The sequence below is a fragment of the Cavia porcellus genome, unplaced genomic scaffold, assembly GCF_034190915.1.
Source record: "Cavia porcellus strain 051 isolate PalLab524CR breed Dunkin Hartley unplaced genomic scaffold, mCavPor4.1 scaffold_11, whole genome shotgun sequence".
NCBI lineage: Eukaryota > Metazoa > Chordata > Mammalia > Rodentia > Caviidae > Cavia > Cavia porcellus.
The window spans coordinates 44,558,198-44,578,242 of record NW_026947494.1 but is presented as its reverse complement, the minus strand read 5'-3'; the positions used below and the strand labels follow the sequence as shown (position 1 = coordinate 44,578,242).

Below are 20,045 nucleotides of genomic sequence, written 5' to 3'. Positions count from 1 at the left end.
CACTTGGAAGCTGTCTACTGACTAAGGTCTCACAAAACATAGGATTTTCAGTTAAAAGGAACCTGAAGGTTCATCTATGCCAATCTCTTATAAAAAAAAAATTGAGAATATGGAGGCCCACAGAGGTAAATAATAAGCTCAGTATCACACAGCATGTGTGACAAATTCTAAATCATTGCATTAACCCAGGTCCAAAATTCTGGGTAAACTATTGTACCAATTTGGCTCACATACACCGGGGCTGGAATCTCACCTCAGAGATTGGGAAAACTTCTGAGCTTTTCTGCATCACTTTGTTGTCTAAAAATAAGCGGGTCTAATAACATGTACATGATGAGTCATTTCAAGGCTACAATAAAATAAACTATGTTATCTTTGCACAATGTATGAAATATACTAATGCATAATATATGGTGATTATACTTAATGATAGCTACTTATAAATTATCATTTTAACTTCACTCTAGTTGCCTCTACTTTACTAAACAAAATTCAGAAAACAGTACTTTTTATTTGTTAGAATAAGGGTCTGTAAACTTCCTCTGTAATGAGGAAGTTAGGGTAAATATTTCAGACTTTGCAGGCTAGATAGTCTCTTTCACAAGTACTCAACTCTGCCATCATTGCACAAAGGAAGCCACAGATAATATATAAACAAACAGATGTGACTTTGTGCCAATAAAACTTCATTTACAAAAACAACTGTCAGAAAAGATGTGGCCCAGAAGCTACAATTGGCCAATATCTGGTCTAGGATCATTATAACTGCTGCCTCTGACACAAGGTCAGAAAAAAATTAGGTGAATTTAGCATAATTTTAATTTTTTAGGATTTTTAAACTTAATAATCTACATCTAACAAATTTAATCAGAGATTTTACTAGAATGACAATACAATGGCGCTACAGTTCATAAGTACTTTTGTTTGTGAACAATTTGGTTCACAAAAAGAAATGTTTGGCAAAATTTTGCTTTTGCTTGCAACCCTGCATTGGGTGACAAACATGACTGTGGAGCTGTCTTTCTTGCATGAATATGAACATGGCCATCTTTTCCAGAATTGTGGAATAAATTAAGTTCACGAACTAAGGTACCACTATAGTAGTAATTAGCATCAGGCAGACCGTTTTACATACAGAATCTCATTTAATCTCTGTCTTACATGTAGTTTAGAATTTGGTCAGGTAACTTGCTGATGGTTAATAATATCTTGTAAAACAGCAACTATCTGAAGGCAGGTTATTGAACTACAAGGTCTGTACTTCACCACAACCCTTTTTTTTTGGTGGTGGTTTTGGTGTGATACTAAGGATTGGATCCAGATCCTATACTCTAAGATACATCTGCAGTCCCTTTTAAAATTTTTAAAACTTTGAAACAGAGTCTCACTAAATTGCCCAGGCTGCCTGAATTTGTAATCCTCTTACCTCAGCCTCCCAGAGTGTTGAGACTCAGATTACAAGCATACAGCACTTTATCTTCCCCTATTCCTAATGCCCGCTAGTCTGGGACCACACAAGGAAACTAAGGTGACTATATAGCAGTAACTTGATTAATAAAAGACATTATTCTAGAAATATATACCTTTGTCAGAAACTTCATCACTAGAGTATTGGACAGACAGGAACTATGATGTCAGGAACTAAAGATCACAAGAAATACTACTAAGTGATAACTATTAAAATAATATCAACTTAGCTCAAATGCAAAACATGAATATCTAAAATGATAGTAGAAGTGAATTAACTTCAAGGGAAAGAGAAGACATGGAGGACAGGCTGTGAAGTCTAGAGATGGTAATATCACTGCCTGAACTAAATTATGGCTAAGCAAATAAAAAAGCAGCAAATTAGATAGCATATTGTTTGTCTATGGTATGTTTTGAAAAAGCATTACTGAACATCTGCTCTATGCCAACTGTTCTATACTATTCTAGGTGTTGGAGATTAGATTTTTAAAAGGAGGAAAAAAGAAAAAATAACAGACAAAATTCCCTCTCCTCATGGGAAAGGCATCCTATTGAAGGAGAAAAAGGCAATAAAATAAATGAGAAAATATATGGAACAAAAGAAGGTACTAAGTTTGATAGAGAAAAATAAATCAGGGGAAGAAAATCTATCATTTGCAATTCTTGAAAAAGAATCAAAGAAGGTATTATATTCCAAACAGAGTATGAAATACGAATTTGTCTGATACTAGTAAGATGTTCCAAACTACTTATCAAAAGTGTAACGAACATCTGGGTGTGATATAGTACATGCTTGTAATCCAAGCACTCAAGAAGCTGAGGCAGAAAGATCACTGTGAGGTTGAGGCCAATCTAGGCTACATAGTAAATTCAGCCTGGGTAACATAGTAAGCTGTATAGCAAGACCCTGTCTCCAAAAAAAAAAAAGGTATAATGAGCAACATATTGGTAGTTAAATGGGAAGAAAACAGTGAATGAGCATTAAGTCACAGCTGGGACCAAGGTTAATCCCTGCATATGCACACCTGTGTGATGTACGCACACCATCTATAGGAAAGAATCAAGAGAGGTTTGGTCACTGAGGACCCAAAATTTCAAGTATAGATCTGTCCACCTTTTTTTTTTTTTTTTTTTTTTTTTGCCTTTTGAAACAGAGTTTCACTATGCAGTTCAGGCTGGTCTTGAACTCACTTTGTAGCCCTGGTTGACTTCAAACTTGGCAACAATCCTGCTCAGTCTTCCAAATGCCGGGATTATAGGCATGCACCACCATGCCTGGCCCAAATGTGATCCTTTTTATGTGGCTTGGTGTAGCTTTCATTCACACTGACTGGAACAAATATATATGATTTTGTATCCTAAGAATATATAAAGTCTCTAATATTTATTACAAGTTATGTTCTAAAGCAACTTCATTTCAAAGGCTTGTTAATATCAACAGATTCTGTTTTCCCCACCACAACCTAAAAAGTCTTCACTTTCTTTTCATTTTGAACTTAAGAGAAATAATTATCCTTAAGAGGACAAGGACTGATTCTTAATGAATTTTACAAGACTAGGCATCCAAGTAAGAAGTTTATGCTCCACTTACACTTCTCATGAACACCCGGAATCCTCAGGGTAGCTGCTATAGAGTTCCCAAGAGAATTATAAGAAGTCACAGACACCGTGTAAGTTTCGCTTCCAAGATGCAGTTCAAGTGTCTGGTTAGTGGTCCTCATCTCTGTGACATTAGTGTTGTTTTCTGGAGAGTACTGTATGTTGTATCCAAGTGTTTTCTCCAGGACTGGTGCTCCTTTTGCCTTCTGGACCCAAAGGAAATAAAATTTATTTACAACACCAAAAAAACAAAACAAAAAAAACCAGGGCATTCACACAGTGATAAATGGAGGGATGGAGAGTGACAGTAGGTTACCTTAGCTATTAGATGCTAAACTACAACCATGTATTTATCTTTCAGGGATCAATAACATACTCATGCTGTTGATATTAACCCTTCACATGCCAGAAGGAGGATATACTAAACGGTATCTTGGTATCAATCCTTAACGTAAGTTCAATCATGAAGCTAAACTAGGAGAATCCCTAAACCAGTGTAAACAAGCCACTTTCTTCTGGCTGTACCTTTCACTCTAGCATATATGGGCAGAAGAGTAAAGCTAGAAAGCCAAGAGATTTCCTCTAAGACAACCTTAATTCTAATCTGATCTTTGGTCATCTCTTGCCTGGAAGCCTTGAAAACTGGAAAGTTTCTCTTATGTTTCACACCTCCCCTTCTAAGGAGACAGCCCACCTCCCTGGACCAGGCCTCAGCCAGGCATCCAGCTAAGAGGACTAAAACATTCAGGCTGCCCTAGTAGCCCCAAAGCCCTGGTGAGAAGCCTAATGTGGAATCCCAGGGGCTCCAAGCCAAATTCTTATTTTCAGCCTTGAACTTGGACCTACTAACCAGATGCTTTGTATAGGAGTCAGTGTGCTAAATTTTCTTGTAATTATAAGGCTTCCCATTTTTTCACTTTCTTTCACTGATTAAAAACAGATGGAGCAGAATGACTGAGACTCAATGTATGACTCAAGCAGGGTACTACAAGTTACTTTTGCCCTTTGTCTTGCCAGTTTACAGTCTACAGCCAAAAAGACCATTTAGAATCATCCTAATGACTATGTCCTTTACTCACAAGACAACCTATTCTCTTCTTAAAATAACAGTTTTACTAAGATATAATCCGATCCTAAAAAATTCAGTTTGAAAGTGTACAATTCAGTGGTTTTGAAGGATATTCACAGACACATTCCACCACTACCACTATCTAATTTTAGATACATACTTTATTAGCCAACTCAGATTCCCAGAAAACTTTCCTCCTAAGGTGAAAAGAAGAATTTCCAGGTGAGACAGACAGAATGGGCCTCTGAAGTCCATCTCAAGTACTTCACAGGCTGGTCTACTTCATCCTTACCCCCTCATAGCTTAGCTAACGTGGGTATGTGTCATTATTTACTTTTAATGTTGACAGAGTTATCTGTTTCTAGACTTGATAAATGAGAACGAAATCACAGTATCTGTGATTGATTTTTAAAGATTTCCCAACACCCATGCTATGCTGTCCTTTGTCTGTGGCCTCTGGAACCGGAGAGTATCCCACAGCCCTGGAGATCTGGGGAAGAAGGGCAGAGGTAGAGGGTGCTCCAGCCTAAAGTAACTGGGTTTGGGATGTCATTTGGCAAAGCAGAGTGATTCCTCCATTTGTAAGGAGGTTTTAACTTGACTGAACTTTAGCAAGCATGATATAACATAATGAGAATTTCCTGAGAAATCTGGGGATATATGAAAGAGGTTTGACATCTCACTCTTCTCTACGTTTCTCCCCCAGCCCTCAGCTTTCCATCTTCTACCTCCAATTTCTCGTATTTTTTTTCTGTATTTGTCCTTTTCCTTTCCTGTTTAATTACCTCCCTACTTTTTCTGTTCCTTCCTCACTTTGTTCTCTTATTACCTCTTTTTTTTTTCCTCTTCCCTGTGTTACTTACCTGTCTTCTCCTTGTTCTTCACTTCCAGGATTCCTCACTAGAAAAGACCACTTTTCCCTCTTCTGCCTGTACTTCATCATGTTACTACTCAAAGGGACACATGTTAGCAATGACCAAGACACGCCGGAAATGACCTGAGACATAGGCAGTGCTCAGAATCCTACCTCGCACGCCAGTGGAGGCCAGCTAGGAATGGCTTCCTCCAGATGGCTAAAATGTTTCTTACATTTATACTTTGTAACTGCCCCCAATATTGATGTTTCAGACAAAAAGGAAGTGTCCTTGGGGGTCTCTATGCATTCCAACCATCTATAAGGTGACCTTTGTGGCTTTCCCAAGCTGTTCAACCATAGTGACATTAGATGTATCATAAGGCCCTCTAGGGAAGGAAATTCAGGAGGTTAAGTTTCAAAAATCATAATATTAAGACAGGTAAGAGAGTAAGGATTTTTGGGGGCTGGGGATTTAGCTCAGCAGCATAAGCAGCTGCCTTGCAAGCTGGCAATCGTGAGTTCAAACCCCGGTACCGATAAAAAAGGAAAAAGACACACACACACACAAAAAAAAAAAAAGAAAGTAAGAATTCTTTAAAAAGGAAATAAATAAGTAAATAACCCAAAAGGAGGCCACCTTCCATAGCAAGCGCACTGGTCTACTTCCGTTCACGTCCACTGGTTTCAAGATGCGCCACAGATCCAGGATATGTGGAACTGAAAGGAGTAAGAGTGAAATGTTAACCCAGAGAAAAAGACATAGGGAAGTTAGCTGGGCTACCTACCTGTTCAGAAAATGTACCTGGGAAAGATATGTTTGAGGAGCCAGCAAGAGGATAGGAGAATGGAGTGGTGGTAGCCTTGTAATGACAAATGAAGTCTTCGTTTGTGGTTAAAGCACTGGAATCAACCAAAGTTAAAAAGAACACTAATCTTGGGTCTGGCGGTTTAATGTAAGGTTTTTAAAAAAGTACAGATCTCATGTAGTACCGAAATCTGGAGAAAAATGTGAATAATATGTCCTCCAAGATATAATACATAATACATTAAAGTTGGGAATGACACAGATTACTGACAATATATGTATATATATAATATATACATATAAAATTTATATTATGTCTACTTCCAAAAAGGATAAAGTTACAATGTTATAGATGTAAAAATTAAATAGGAAAGGATCAGGGAAATAATTTTCACTAGGTCCCTTTCTGAGCTCTAAATCTAATGCTTATCTTGCTATATCTCTCATGGCCTGATGAAAGGGAAACATAAACATTCATAAAAGTAGGGAATTATTTTCTGGCTATGAAGGCTGAATTCATAAATGGATTTTTATCACATGAATCCTCTCAAAAAGGATACAGAGTAACATAGAGACTAATGTGTATAGTGCCAGGTGAGCAAAAGTATAGGAATACCACATATGTAAGTTTCTTCTATAACATGCAAGAGCATAACTGAGACTTAACCACATTCAGTAAAAAACACCACATAGTTTAGGGTTCTGATGGTCTGACCATACAGGGATAAAATTTATGAAAACAAAGAATTTATTTTTCATTTTTCCCTAGACTATTTCTCTCAACTATGTCTCAAGAAAGTTTTGGCAAGGCGTGAATCCCTGACAACTTATAGTTCAATGCTCTGACATTCACCTGAAATGTCAAAATGCTGCTTAAAACATGACTCATATCCTTTAGCCAAGACAGAAAAGCAAAGCACTCTAAAAACCCGTCCCAGAGGGTAGCAGCCTGGGATTTACAGAAGACAGGAAAAGCCTTCAGCTGAAATGCTGAAATTGTTGTTCTCTAGATCCCTTTCTGAGGAAGTCACATGGCTAGGGACGCTATAATTAAGTCTACAAAGAATGGGTCCATCGCTAAGATGAAGATCTGAACCATGTTAGTACTGAGAGCTTATCTTTAGGGAACTTTTTTAATTTTAAGTGACTGGGTATCTTTTAATGAAATTTACTGAGATCCAGTAAAAACAACCTTAAAATGCAGAGAAGTATGCCAAAGGGCAATTAAGTCAATAACTTTTTACACTATTTTTGCATAAATCAGTGTGGCTAACAAGCTCTAATTGTTCAAGCCAAGGTCTCCCAAAGAGATCCATTGTAATTTCATTTAAACTACTTGATTGGAGTGGCTTAGACTTCACATATGACTTCATCTAAATTCCACTAAGGTGTGGTCCTAAAAGCTCTGCCAGGAGTTTTCTGATTTCCCAGTCTTCACTGAATCAGAAGACAGAACAGCCAGTACTCAACTTTCTCAGAAAGGGAACAATAGGCTAGTTTCAGCCTATTTATGAATAAGCAGAAACAAGAGTTCCCCTCACAGACAGCCTTAGCAGGAGGCTACAAAATCATAAGATCTTCAAAGCAATCTCCAGAACTCTGTTGCAGAATCTTGTTCCAGTCATGTAGAAAGTCAAACTCAAAGATAATGAGAGTAAGAAAAAAAGTTTTAAGATACAGTAATCATTAAAATCCAGTCCTAAGTCTTGAGGATAAATGTAGGTAAAATTAAACTGGTAATTAATCATTCTAGGCACTTAATTAGAAATGTGAGTATAGTTCTTATACTTATCTCAAAGTAGTTTTAGTACATGGCAATAGTTAGTTTAATTAGGCATTTTCTACTTTGAGGCCATTATCAACTATAATATGATTCAGTCTTCGCAATATAAACTTCCCAAAAGATGCAGCTTTTAAGTACATAAGCTGCCTGACTAGCATGGAAATCTTCTAAAATTATTGTAGATAACTTTCCTTTGACCTATTTGAAAAAAACACAAAATTATACTTTCCAAGTCAGCCAAAATATCTATGGATACAAAGGTGTCAATCGTCTGAGCTGATATAGTAACAATCTCATGATCTTTTGTATATACCCACAAAGATCATTAATCAGACACATACTGGTAAACTTGCCACAGACCAAAAACTAAAAACAATAATAATAATAATAATAGCTATCTCTTTTCAAGTATCACTATACTAAGCAATTTATTTCATTTATCTTATTTAATCTCCATAGTCCTATAAATAAATATAGTAATTCCCAGCCCTTGAAACATAGAGAAATTAAGCAAATGCCAAATGTCATAAGTAATAAAGTCAGGATTTAAGAAATACTTAGCTTACTTTTTAAAAAATTTTACTTTTAAATAATAAAGGCAGGATTTTAATCAAATTTTATATATATATATGAAGATATTTAAATGATTGTATATGGGTAAGTAGCCCTACTCATATGTTGAAATCCAAAAGAAAATAGGCAGTACTTCATATTTAACTTAGAATCTTTCAAATAATAGAAAGTTTTGAGGTGGTATGCATTAAACGATTAGCATTTCTTTGTGAAATATGGAAAACAGTTCATGAGTTTTGTTAAGGGAGTTAGGGTGTGATTCTTTTCACTTGTTTGTTTTTTCTTGAGACAAGGTCTCAATAGGTGGTCCAGACTGGCTTTGAGTGCACTATGTAGCCGAGGATGGCCTCAAAGTTTCACCAATCCTCTTGCCTTAGTCTTGCAAATGCTAGGATTCAAGGTACATGTCACCATACCCAGTTTAGGGTATATTTTTATCAGCTCCCTCTAGGATCTTGAAAAACTGAAGAAAAACAAAAGCCATACTTCTGTTGGGGTGATTTTGATAAATAAGTATTGATTTAATTGAATTAGGAAATGGCACAGAGTACCAGATTCTAGTATTTTTGCTAATTAATTTTCCCCAGTCTAACTGAATCAATCAGATTAAAGAGTAAATCTTGTTTCTGACAGAAAAACTAATCGAAGAAGTTGACATCAAAGAGTAGCTAGAAGGTGAAGAGCTAACTATGCTACAGATTCTGAGCCATAATAGTTCCAGAAAAGAAGAGTGGTGGTGAGTGACAGGGCAAAGAGCTGGACAAAATATTGTCACACTTGAGATTTACTGTATCACCACAGTCCTTGCTGAAGCGTAGCAGAGAAGACAATTTGCTCAGGGTTTCTTTTAATATTTTTTAAAGGACACAGCTAAAACATAGACAACACTAGTCATTCCAATGACTATAACCAGTGGACATTTTTCCTGTGAAAAGTTTATATTACTATGCATTTTATATAGCCCTTACATATGTCAGGCACAATCCTAAGCACTTTAATACATAATAATTTTGGATTCTCTGTGACCTTTTCCCACATGACTACACCATGGCACAGAAGTCTTCATAGGCTGTCTAGCCCAATTCCCTATCTAATACCCAAATCCCTGTTCTGAAATTGTAACCACCAAAGAGAAGTTCAAACTAAGCACAACATCTCCAGTAGTGAATACCGAAGCACCAGATTGATTCTAGAATCTGACAATAAGGGTGAACATGCCAAACATCAGTTAATATGAACCTGGTATCATGAGGAAATCAAGCAGAGGCCAGATCAATAAACTGTTTGATCAGGAGTTGACCCCAGATGTTAGTATCTGAGACCAGCATGGCACTTGCTTAAGTATAGTCTCTTCTCTTTCCTTCTCTTGCTATCTTTAAAGATTGGCTTTGTTTTGTTTAGTTTTTCTTCTTTCTTTCATTAGTTATATGTTTATATTTTTAGTAGTAACTTCAGGGTTTAAACATGTCTTGAGCTTATCAGAACATTCCATGATACGCTCCTATTTCACATGGAGTGTTAAGAACCTCAGAAGAGTATTAAAGAGAAGATCCTTTACTTAGGAACAAAGCTGCTACAGTTAACAAACCCCAATCAGAGGATCACAGTTCCTTCCTGAGCATCAGTTGGCCCCATGAATGCCTGTGGAGAGGCAACATACAGATTCTCCTGGCCCTGGGATTGCAGGATTTCATCGTTCCTAAACTTGGAACACAGAAAAATCCATCAGGTATAACTGAGACACCCCCATCCCACAGAAAACAGACAAGGAATTAACAAGAAGCTGCTTGCCTTCATCCTCAGTCATTCCCGTTTTCTCTTGACTCCAGTCACTCCAAATTCTTGACAATTTGTCTCTACAACGCAGAGCAATGCCATATTCAGTAGAAGCCTTCAGTCCTGTGAGATTGTAGATATTGCCAGCAGTGAAGTTGACTTCCATCTATAAGACAGAAATAATCTTGAGCTGAAACACAAACAGCACATTGTATTTTTCCATTTTCCCTCTTCACATCTCAAAGCTTTTTTCTTTTCAAGAACTAATAACAGTGTATCTTGTTTTGTTTTGCCCTGTTTTGTTTTGTTTGAGACCTAGAGTCTTGCTCTGTAGTCCAGGATGGCCTTGAACTCACTTGGTAACCTAGGCTGACCTCAAACTTGTAGCAATTCTCCTGCCTCAACTGTGCTGGGATTACAAGTGCTGGGCTTACAAGCATGCACCACCATGCCTGGCTACTCAAATTTTAAATTATAGCTGCTGTTTTCAGGCCCAGTCTCATAGGAACCAAAAGAAGCTGTTCCGTCATTCAAACAATTTGCCTCTAAAGTTCCTTTAATCCTGACTTCCAGTTTGGTCTACATACTGTTAGCCTCACAGAGCCCAGAATCAACTGATTCTTTTTAGATTTAAAACTTCTTCTTCAAGAGAGACTATTAAAGAAAAGGAAGGAGATTGTGCTTGGGGGAGGAAAGGAAAAGATGATACTGGGGAAGAGGGGAGAAAGAATGGTTAAAGAATGTAATGGACTTACAGGAAGATGGCAAAACAGTACAGCAGGGAAAACAGGCTCTCTGAGAGAAACAGTCCAGATGCTGGAATCATGGGGAAGACAAGAAGGAAGGAAGTGGGTTCCCTCGAACCAGGAAGAACCTAAAGTGAGAACTGAAGTGCAGAGAGGGTAAAAAAGAAAAACTTAAACAAAGAAGAAGGTGGTAGCTGGCAGGGCCTTCACCTGGAGCCAGACCTACCATGCAAGAAGAGCTGTTAAAACCTGGGGACACATGGTCACAGTGATGGTAAGCCCAAACGCCTCTGCAAAGAGATGCAGTGGTGGAGGGGAGCAGTGGACATGGACAACTGCACTGGCTGGTGGTGAGTGTACAGAACTCAGTCCTCCTGCAGGAGAAGGTGATTGGCCGGGAGCCATTTTGGAGTCAGACAGAATAAGCCCAAAACCAGAATTGCAGCCAACTTTCTTCAGCCACTCTTAGCTCGAGGCAGACTGGTGAAAATTGCTTGGACTGAATCCTGTGTCTGTGTGCATTCCAACAGCCATCACTGAGGTTTCCCTAAATTTATTCCAACCAGTTCTGCCCACTGTCTGTACTCTATGTGTTGGAGGCTCCCTGCTGTTAACCAGCTCAAGAGGGAGGTGGCAGCCTGCTCTGCCCCTGCTTGCACTCTACCAGCCATGGGCAAGCCAAAGCAGGATGAGAAAAGCAGCAGATAGCCCTACACCAGTGCAGCCAATGGTCACCATCAGATATCCCTAGCCAGCATGGACTAGAAAAAGCAAACAGTCTTGCTTTAGAGAAATTGTAGCCAACACAGGAAGTGCTGGGGACCCCACTACCCACTTGTCTGTAAAAAACCAGGTATATGACAAAAGGAAAAAGCAACAGGCCTCCAGTCCAAGCAGTTCTGGTCCAGGAGATGTAAACACAGAAGAGATCAGGAATCGCACACCTGAAGTTTATTAAGCAATGGCAACTGAAGTAAAGAAACAACTTCATGAGGCTATAAAAGAAATTAGAACAGAAATACTATCTCAGGTAAAAGAAGAAATGAAAAATATAATAAAACAATTGCTAAGCACCTCCAATGAAGACAAAGATGGAAGAATAGAGGAGCATAGGAAAATGAGGGAAATCTTGAATGAAGAATATAAAAAAGACTTAGGATACATAAAACAGATTCAGATAGGTTACTAGGAAATTAAAAACTCCATTGAAAGCTGGCAAAACTGCTTGAAAGAAACTAAAGATAAACTTTCAAATTTGAAGATAAGTTTGCAGCTTGCAATCGTAAAAGGAAAGATTTCTTAAAAATAACAAGGAATCAGGAAGTAACAATTCAAAGGCTACAAGATGACATGAAGAAGCATAATTTAAGAATAATACATGTGAGTGAAAAAGCAGGGGTCACCACAAATGCAATACAAAGGCTATTTACAGAAATAATTACAGAAAACTTCCCAAGCATAGGAAAAGGAAATGATATTCAGAAAAGTGAGGCATACAGAACTCCAGCCAGCCATAACCAAAATAAATCTACACCCAGACATATAATAATCAAGATCCTAGAAATTCAATACAAGAAACAGATCACTTATAAAGGAAAACCCCTCAGACTCATGACAGATTTCTCAACACAAATCATCAAATCAAGAAAAGCTTGGAGTGAAGTATTCCAAGCACTGAAAGAAAATAACCTCCAATCCAGATTGATGTACTCTGCAAAACTATCTTTCAAAATTAATGGAGAAATAAGATCCTTCCATGGCAAAGAGGAACTGGGGGAGTTCATGATCCCCAAGACAACCCTACAAAAAATACTGAAGGACATTCTAGAGAGAGAAAAAAAAGACCATGGTTTCAGGAACAGTGGCAGAGGGGGCTCACTGAGCAGGGCAGACAATGGAATGAAGGGGAAAAGTAGGCAACCAAGGGTAGAGCATGGCAGAGAAGGTTGGCAAAAATCACTAATATAGATGGCCTCAATTCACCAATAAAAAGAAATACAGGCAGAGTAGATCAGGAGACAGGGTCCATCAATATGCTTTATACAAGAAACACATTTAACCCAAAAGGGGTTTATAGACTGAAAGTCGAAGGTGAGAAAAAATACTCTATGTGACAGGGAGTCAGAAAAAAGTGAGGCTAGCTTGCCCATTCACTGCAGACTGGTTAGAAAGCCATGATACTCTTATACAATAGAAAACAACTCAGCTATAAAGAAAGGTAACCTTGAAGCTCTTGGATACAACTTTAGATCATGCTCCGGGGTAAAAAGGTTCAGAGTCACATAGGTGAATAGCGAGTTGCCTGCCCAGTATAAAAACTAAAGGAGTTAGTGGGATACAAAATGTACAACACATCTTGTGAAAGTGAAAGGGGAAGAATTCTCTAATAAGGGAAGACAGTGGCCACTGTTAATCTGTTATCGTGATTTGAAACCCATATTGTTTTCATTGTTCTGTTTAATTTGGTTTTACTTTGTTTCAGTTTGTCTAATCATATTATATTTGATGACATGGACAGCTATCTCAAAGATAGCAAAACATATTATGGTAACCATTTTTGATTTCCTATTAGCTTGATTTGAAGCCCTGTATTGCTTTCATTGTTTTGGTTTGACTGATTTTATTCTATTGTGTTTTGTTTGATTGCATCATGTCCGATGATCAATAGGCAACTACTTTGAAGACAATAAGATGCATTATAATACCCATTGTGGTTCTACTTTATCTTTCTTTGAAGTCCTATGCTGTTTCCATTGTTTTGTTTTTATTGGTTTTATTCTGTACTATTTGGTTTGATTTTATTATGCCTGATGGTATGGGCAATTCTTTTGAAGACAACAAGAGGCCATTGTAGATCTCCTTGTATTTTTTTTAAGTCACGTACCATGCTCATCCTTTTGTTTTGATTGACTCTATTCTGTTTTGTTTCACTTGGTTTTATTCTTTTCAAAATAAAAAAATTTTAAAAAGAATGTCATATATATCTATAAAGTCAGAATGCAACCCAGTGGTCTGTATAACTAATAAGCACTTTAAAAAATATTCCCTGATTTCAACAGAGGCTCAGGAATACTACCAAAACACTAAGTAGCTCCATCAGGCTTGTTTCTAACAATCTATGCTCTGTGGCAAATCCTAACTCATCACAAGTATTTGTTTTAAGAGATGAGTCAGAAGTTTGGGGCAAAGCCTAGAGCAATCTCAAACTAGTCTGGACTATAACTTGTGGTAGGAAAGACAATGAGCTTGTGCTATGCTGTGGATGGTGCTGGGTTTCCCAAACTACGAATTACTGTGTTAAATGTTTTGGTGTCAGGTTCTGGAAGAACAGTTTCAGAGCTGGCTTAGAAAGGAAGCTGGGAGCAGAGGAGGCCAACATCATCTTTCTTAACACAGGACGAATGAAACTTAACTAAATTTTCCTTTCAGAAAGAGTGCTACACTATGAGCAGACACAATATATATAATGTCCACGGATTTCCACAAGAATAAGAATCTTGTGATAGCCTCCCAGACAAGAAGAAAAAGGCAGGCTAAATGAGTAGCATGGTAAGTAGGTATATTCAAAGAAGCCTGGATAGAGAATCACAAAGAGGAGGTTGAGTTGAGTGTGGTCTACACACCTGTAATCCCAGCTCTTGGGAGGCTGTCAATCAATGCTACACAGTGAATTCAAGGCCAGTCTGTAATATATAGGTGAGATCCTCTTTTTAAAAAATCAGAAAAACAAACAAAAAACAAAAGAAGGGGAGGTTGATGTTGCTGATGGTCCTTGATCTACCACAGAGCTCTGATGTAGTTACATCTTTTATTAATGACTAGAGTTATGAAATTTGAAGCCGTTAACAAGTTAGAATGTAAAATGTTAACTATATTTTGCATATCAGAACAAAGATTCTAAGTAGCTAAGACAATGGATAAGACCAACATGAAGATATTAACTATGAATAAAATACTTCAATTTAGGTTAAAAGTCAATACATTTTAAAACAGTAAAGATGTGCAGGCTGGGAATACAGCACAGTGGCATAAGTGCCTGCCTGGCAAGCTCAAGGTCCTGAGTTCAATTCCCAGTTTAAAAAAAAAAAATGTGCTTTTCTAGCAAGTCTTTCAAGTGGAAAATGCTTTAAAGATTGAATTGGTTTGCAATTACAAGAATTATGATATAATTTCAGGCCACACAGAAAAAGGAAACTATCTTTTGGACTCTGAGGTTAAGAAAAGCTTAACCTAAACGAAAAGGTCTGTCATCTCATTAAGTCAGGTAAATGCAAATTAAAGCCATGATTCCACTGTGTTCAGACCACAGAATATTACAGAACAATGAAAACTGTATAAATTATGAAATATTTTTTTACTAATGTACATTAACTATACAAAACATTGTGTTACATGGTGACATTTTCATACATGCATATACTGCATGTGTACCACATCCATTCCCATTATCTTCCCTTGTCCTCGTCTCTCCTTGTCCCCTCCCCTTATCTATGAGTCTCTCTTCTATTTTAGCATGAAAGAATTTTAGAAGTACAATATTAAAAGAATAAAGCAAACATAAGAAATATAGAATTGTGGATTCCACTTATATATTCTTCATATAGTTCCGGCCACTCCATCCTAGAAAATCAAGGAATGACAGCATAATTTCTTAAATTACATGTACATTTCCTTTAACTTGAAAGGTAAAAACATAGTAAAAGCAAAGAAATGATTACCATGAAACTCTAAAGGGAAGAGACATCAAGAAAGGGTGGCAAAGGGCTCAGGCACACTAGGAATGTTGTATTTTTAACTCTGCTGGTTTATACATGAGTACTTAATAATTTTTCAAAGGCAATGTGTGTTTTATTTAGTTTTCTAAATGTGTGTCACACTTTGCAATTTTATAAAAGATGGAGGAAATTTTTTACAAAGGAATTGGCCAAACCATAAAATCCCTGGAAGCTAACATAACTAAACACAAACTAGGGTAGGATGCAAACACAAATTTCTCATTAGTTAATATGTCACTGTGCTCAGAATGTAAAATGGCTATGGTAGAATACTTTTCCAGTCTGAGGGGTACAAGTAGGAAACTTTGAAATACTCACTACTGTTTTCTTCTATTCTCAATGTAGAAAGTAAAATAGGTAACTCCAATTCAACAAAAGTTGCCGATGAATCTCTTTCTAGGATCCACTGTTAGAAATATTATAATGGCATAACTTACCCAATGGGTACAATTGATTGTCTTGAATCGAAGTATATATTTAGATGATGAATTGGGTTTCCACTTTATTTCAAGCATTTTTTTGACACCCAAAATTGGTTTCACACTTAAAATCTCAGGTGGTATAGATTTCACTGAAAATAAAAAATAACATAATTCTCATATTTGCAAAAATGACCAGAAGCCACTAATAACATCCACCTAAAATCATAAGCCTAGAAAGGAAATGATAGTTTATATTTTGTTGCCTGCTATGTGCAGACGGCATTAGCAATGTAATAAGAAAAGAATGCTACGTCCTATTCTTAGTTATTTCTAAACAAAGGAATTCTGGTGAAAAGACAATTAATTATCCCTGTGAGTTTTCAGCAAATCAGTCTTGTACTAATGGATATCTTTTTTTTTTTTTTTTTTTTTTGAGACAAAGTCTCACTATGTAGTGCGAGCTAACTTTGAATTCATTGTGCAGCCCAAGCTGGCATCAAACTCACAGTGATCCTCCTGCCTTTGCTGCCCAAGTGTTGGGATGAGAGGCATGCACCATCATGCCTGGCTGATGGATCATCATGCCAAGCAGAAGGGTCATAAAAAATGACTAATATACAACAACAATATTAATACAATTATAAACAAACACAGGCTTTAAAGAGAGAGGAAAAGTCAGACAACAAAATGGGTTGTTCCCTTTATCCACTCTCCTTTCCACTGAGCCTCTTAACTGACTCCCAGGATGTGAGTATATTCACTTTGAAAGCATGTCTCATTTTCCTTGCACACTGCAAATGTTCTAGCCCCAAAACTCTCTCCTTGAAAATACATACTTTTATGGTTATGAAAGTAGCAGTCTTGCTTACTTTTCTCTTGTTGCTGGGACAAAATAAAGGATACCCAAAATTAAGGAAGGAAAGGTTTATTTAGCTCACAGTTTGTGGACTTTTCAGTCCATAATCAGCTGATTCCAAGGCAGGGTAGCATAGCACAGAAACAACACTTTAAGCTAGCAGAAGAGAGCAAAAACAACAAAAGCAAAAAAGAGGGAGAAGCAAGCTTCTTCCTCCCTTCTGTTGTAAGCAGGCTCCCCACCCCTGGGTAAGTTTAGCCCTGACACCATCCCTGGATGGGTTTAGCACTCACAACATCCCTGGGTGGGTGGAGCACTCATACCATGCCTGTTCTGTCCTCTTGCACAGGCTCAGGATGTTTACAAAGTGAGGGTCCTGCTGAGTCACACTTCTAAACTTCTCAAGTTGATACAGGAATATCCTAGAGCAGTAAAGGCATGTTCTCTACATCTCAGGATGTCCAAACTGCTGAGTTACTTAGAACATTCATAATATTTCACTTTATGGATGAGTAAGACTTATTTGACCACTTTTTTTACTATTGCACATTCACAGTATCTTCAGTATTTCACTTAAAAGAGAGAAGCTAGTCTTAATCAGCCTACAATTAACACCATACACATAGCAAGAATTAAATATGTTTTAAATGAATGAATAAATAGATAATAGTTGAATCTTTTCCTGAATCACTGATGGGTTCCTTAGATTTCTTACAACAGCCCACCTGGGTAAAAGGACATAAACATTTTTAGGGTTACTGGCACACAGGGCCATTTTGCTTTCTGAAAAGGCTACAAAAATGTCAATTAACAGTGTGTGAATACCTGACTTGCCACTTTCTTGCTAGCTAGAATAGAATAATATCATTTTAATCTTTGTAACTGGAGAGCAAAAAATCCCTACTTAGGCCACAGAATTAAAAATATCAAGTAAAAATATTCAAAAGCTCTTGGTGGCTACTCTGAAAATAATGTGCATTCATTATGCCTCAACAAAGAGGGTTATAAGTCCATATGGCTACTCTACAGATAAACTTTAGACATATTAAGTATTTACATAAGATTATGTATATCACAGGGCATTTGATAAGTTATTTTTTAGGAAAATCATTTTGCTGACTCCTAACTCCTAACATTTATGGCATCCATTTCACAGGAGAGACTTAGAGAAGTTAATTATATTTATAACAATAAGCCATACTAATTTTCATTTGTTCTGAGCACAAGGTGAAAAGTCCCTATCCTTGCTTTAATACACTAGACTGCCTCCTGTCAGAGTAAATACAAATTCCTCTTAAGTCTCCACATAACATAGAAGTTAATAACTTTTCCCTGATGAAAATGGTTCTTAGAAGGACTCATCAAGATCTCAGGTATACCAAGAGACATTAACAAACCTCATTTATTGTCTAACCTATCCAATGGCAAGTTAATGAGATTGTTTTGCCTAATTTGAATGTCACATAGGAAAAGTGACAAGGAGAGCTCATGAGACTTTCAGGTAGACCATAAATCCACAGAAGCCCGAGATTATGAAAGCAGGCACCTTACATACTATAGAAAACTGAATGAGATTCTCTGAGAAATTAAAACATTCAAAAGCAGCTGTGTATGTATATAACTTGGGCAAGATGCACACTCAGAAAAGACTTGAGATCTTTTATTTCAGATGGATTGCTAGGCTCAGAGAAGTCCAGCTAATCTATGAAAGATAGTCTGAGCACAGAGCCAGTCTGGAAAGACTAGAAGATGTGGCTATTCTTTCAATGCCCAGTTTTCAACAATAACAAAAAGAAAATAAAATAAAAAACCACGAAACAGAAAAATATAGCCCACTCAAAGAAACAAAATAAATCATCATTTTTGTGGAAGTCCAGATATCAACTTATTAAATAGTTTAAAAGAACTGTCTTAAATACGTTCAAGGCAAGCAGCCTGGGCTCCACAAGGGTACCACCGCCTGCCTGGTGACCAGGAAAACAGCCCTGGTTAGTTACAGACAAGGGCATTTCCCTGGCCTTACGATCAACTCATGTAAGTTAGCAGTATGGCCAAGATCAGCCACATTCTCAGCAGTAATCCTTCTTCAGACTTGGTGGAATTACTCAATACAGATTCCAGGTTTGACTGGAGAACTGACACCAAACTGGGGGCACCAGAGAAAATTTTTCTGTTTTTATTTTAAAAATCTTTCTCCTTTATTCTTTCTCTCCTGTCCTCTTCCCTAGCTTCAAAAAATTTGAATAATCAACCTTAGTCCTTCAGCTTTGCTTCTACTATATTTCTCTACAGCTATTGCTCTGTTTTTGTCCTGTATCCCTCTGACACTCTCCTTTCCCACAGGATAAAATCATCCGACCAAGAGAAAACCCACTACATACAATTTCCTGGTCTATGTCTAGAGGTTGCTTTATAACTACAGAGCTTGCTGTTGGAGGCTGTTATATAACTGTAGATACCAAATCACCACAGATTATTAGTTTCTAGACTATGCTTGATGATATTGTTATTACTAATGGTACTACTTTAGTGAAGATGCCATATTTGTTGCAATCAGTTGTTTATCACTGTAAAATAATACTGTGATAATCTGGGGTCACAACCATCCCCACAGCCTGGAACCAAAGGAGTGGGTGCTATGCCAAAGAGACAGCAATGCATCATCTCTAATAAAGTGGGAAAATAGGATCCTGGGGCTGACACAAAGATTAACAGCCAGTTATGCCTAGAAGACATGTAGGAGAAATAGGCATCTCCTAGGGAAGCTTTAATATCAGTGATAAAGATAGCTAACATAAGAAAAATATAAAAAATGATGAGACATAGAAGAAAGTGCAATCTGACACTTCCAGCCCACCATAGACAAAAGCAGGGGACAATGATATAAAAGAAAATAGAACCCATCCACTCGAATTCACTGGAATGACAGTAGAAAAAATTTTAAAAGCATATACGTGAGGCTACTGAGGGTATCAAATCAGAAATAATCTCAGAGGTTAAAAAAAGAGATGATGACCATAATGAAAGACTTGCTTAGCAAATCTATAGTAGACATTGGAAAAAAATAGAGAAGCACAGAAAAAAATGAATGCTCAACATACAAAAGAAATGGAATCCACAAAACATGTTCATATAGATATCCAGGAAATTATAAATTCCACCAAAATTTTGTAAAACCACATGAAGGAATGTGATGATAGAATACTTGGAAGACAGTACCAGGGTTAGTGATAATGAAAAGAAAGATTTCTTGAAAATAGCAAGGACTATGAAAAAACAGTCCAACAACTGCAAGACAATGCAAAGAAGAACATAAGA

General features: G+C 37.2%; 1 protein-coding gene across 11 annotated transcripts in view; it reads right to left on the bottom strand.

Moving 5' to 3' along the window:
• Positions 1–20,045, bottom strand: part of Il31ra (interleukin 31 receptor A) — a 116,250-nt gene that overhangs the window by 38,990 nt on the left and 57,215 nt on the right. For all 11 annotated transcript variants that reach the window (XR_010050481.1, XR_010050482.1, XM_063258173.1 and 8 more), the window contains 4 exons: positions 15,887–16,020; positions 9,944–10,094; positions 5,629–5,708; positions 3,059–3,272 (listed from right to left, as the gene is read on the bottom strand). Coding sequence is in view for 9 of the 11 variants with exons in the window: in XM_063258173.1 (XP_063114243.1) it covers positions 3,059–3,272; positions 5,629–5,708; positions 9,944–10,094; positions 15,887–16,020 (579 nt within the window). In the remaining 2 variants the exon portion in view is untranslated. The remainder of the gene's footprint in view (positions 1–3,058; positions 3,273–5,628; positions 5,709–9,943; positions 10,095–15,886; positions 16,021–20,045) is intronic.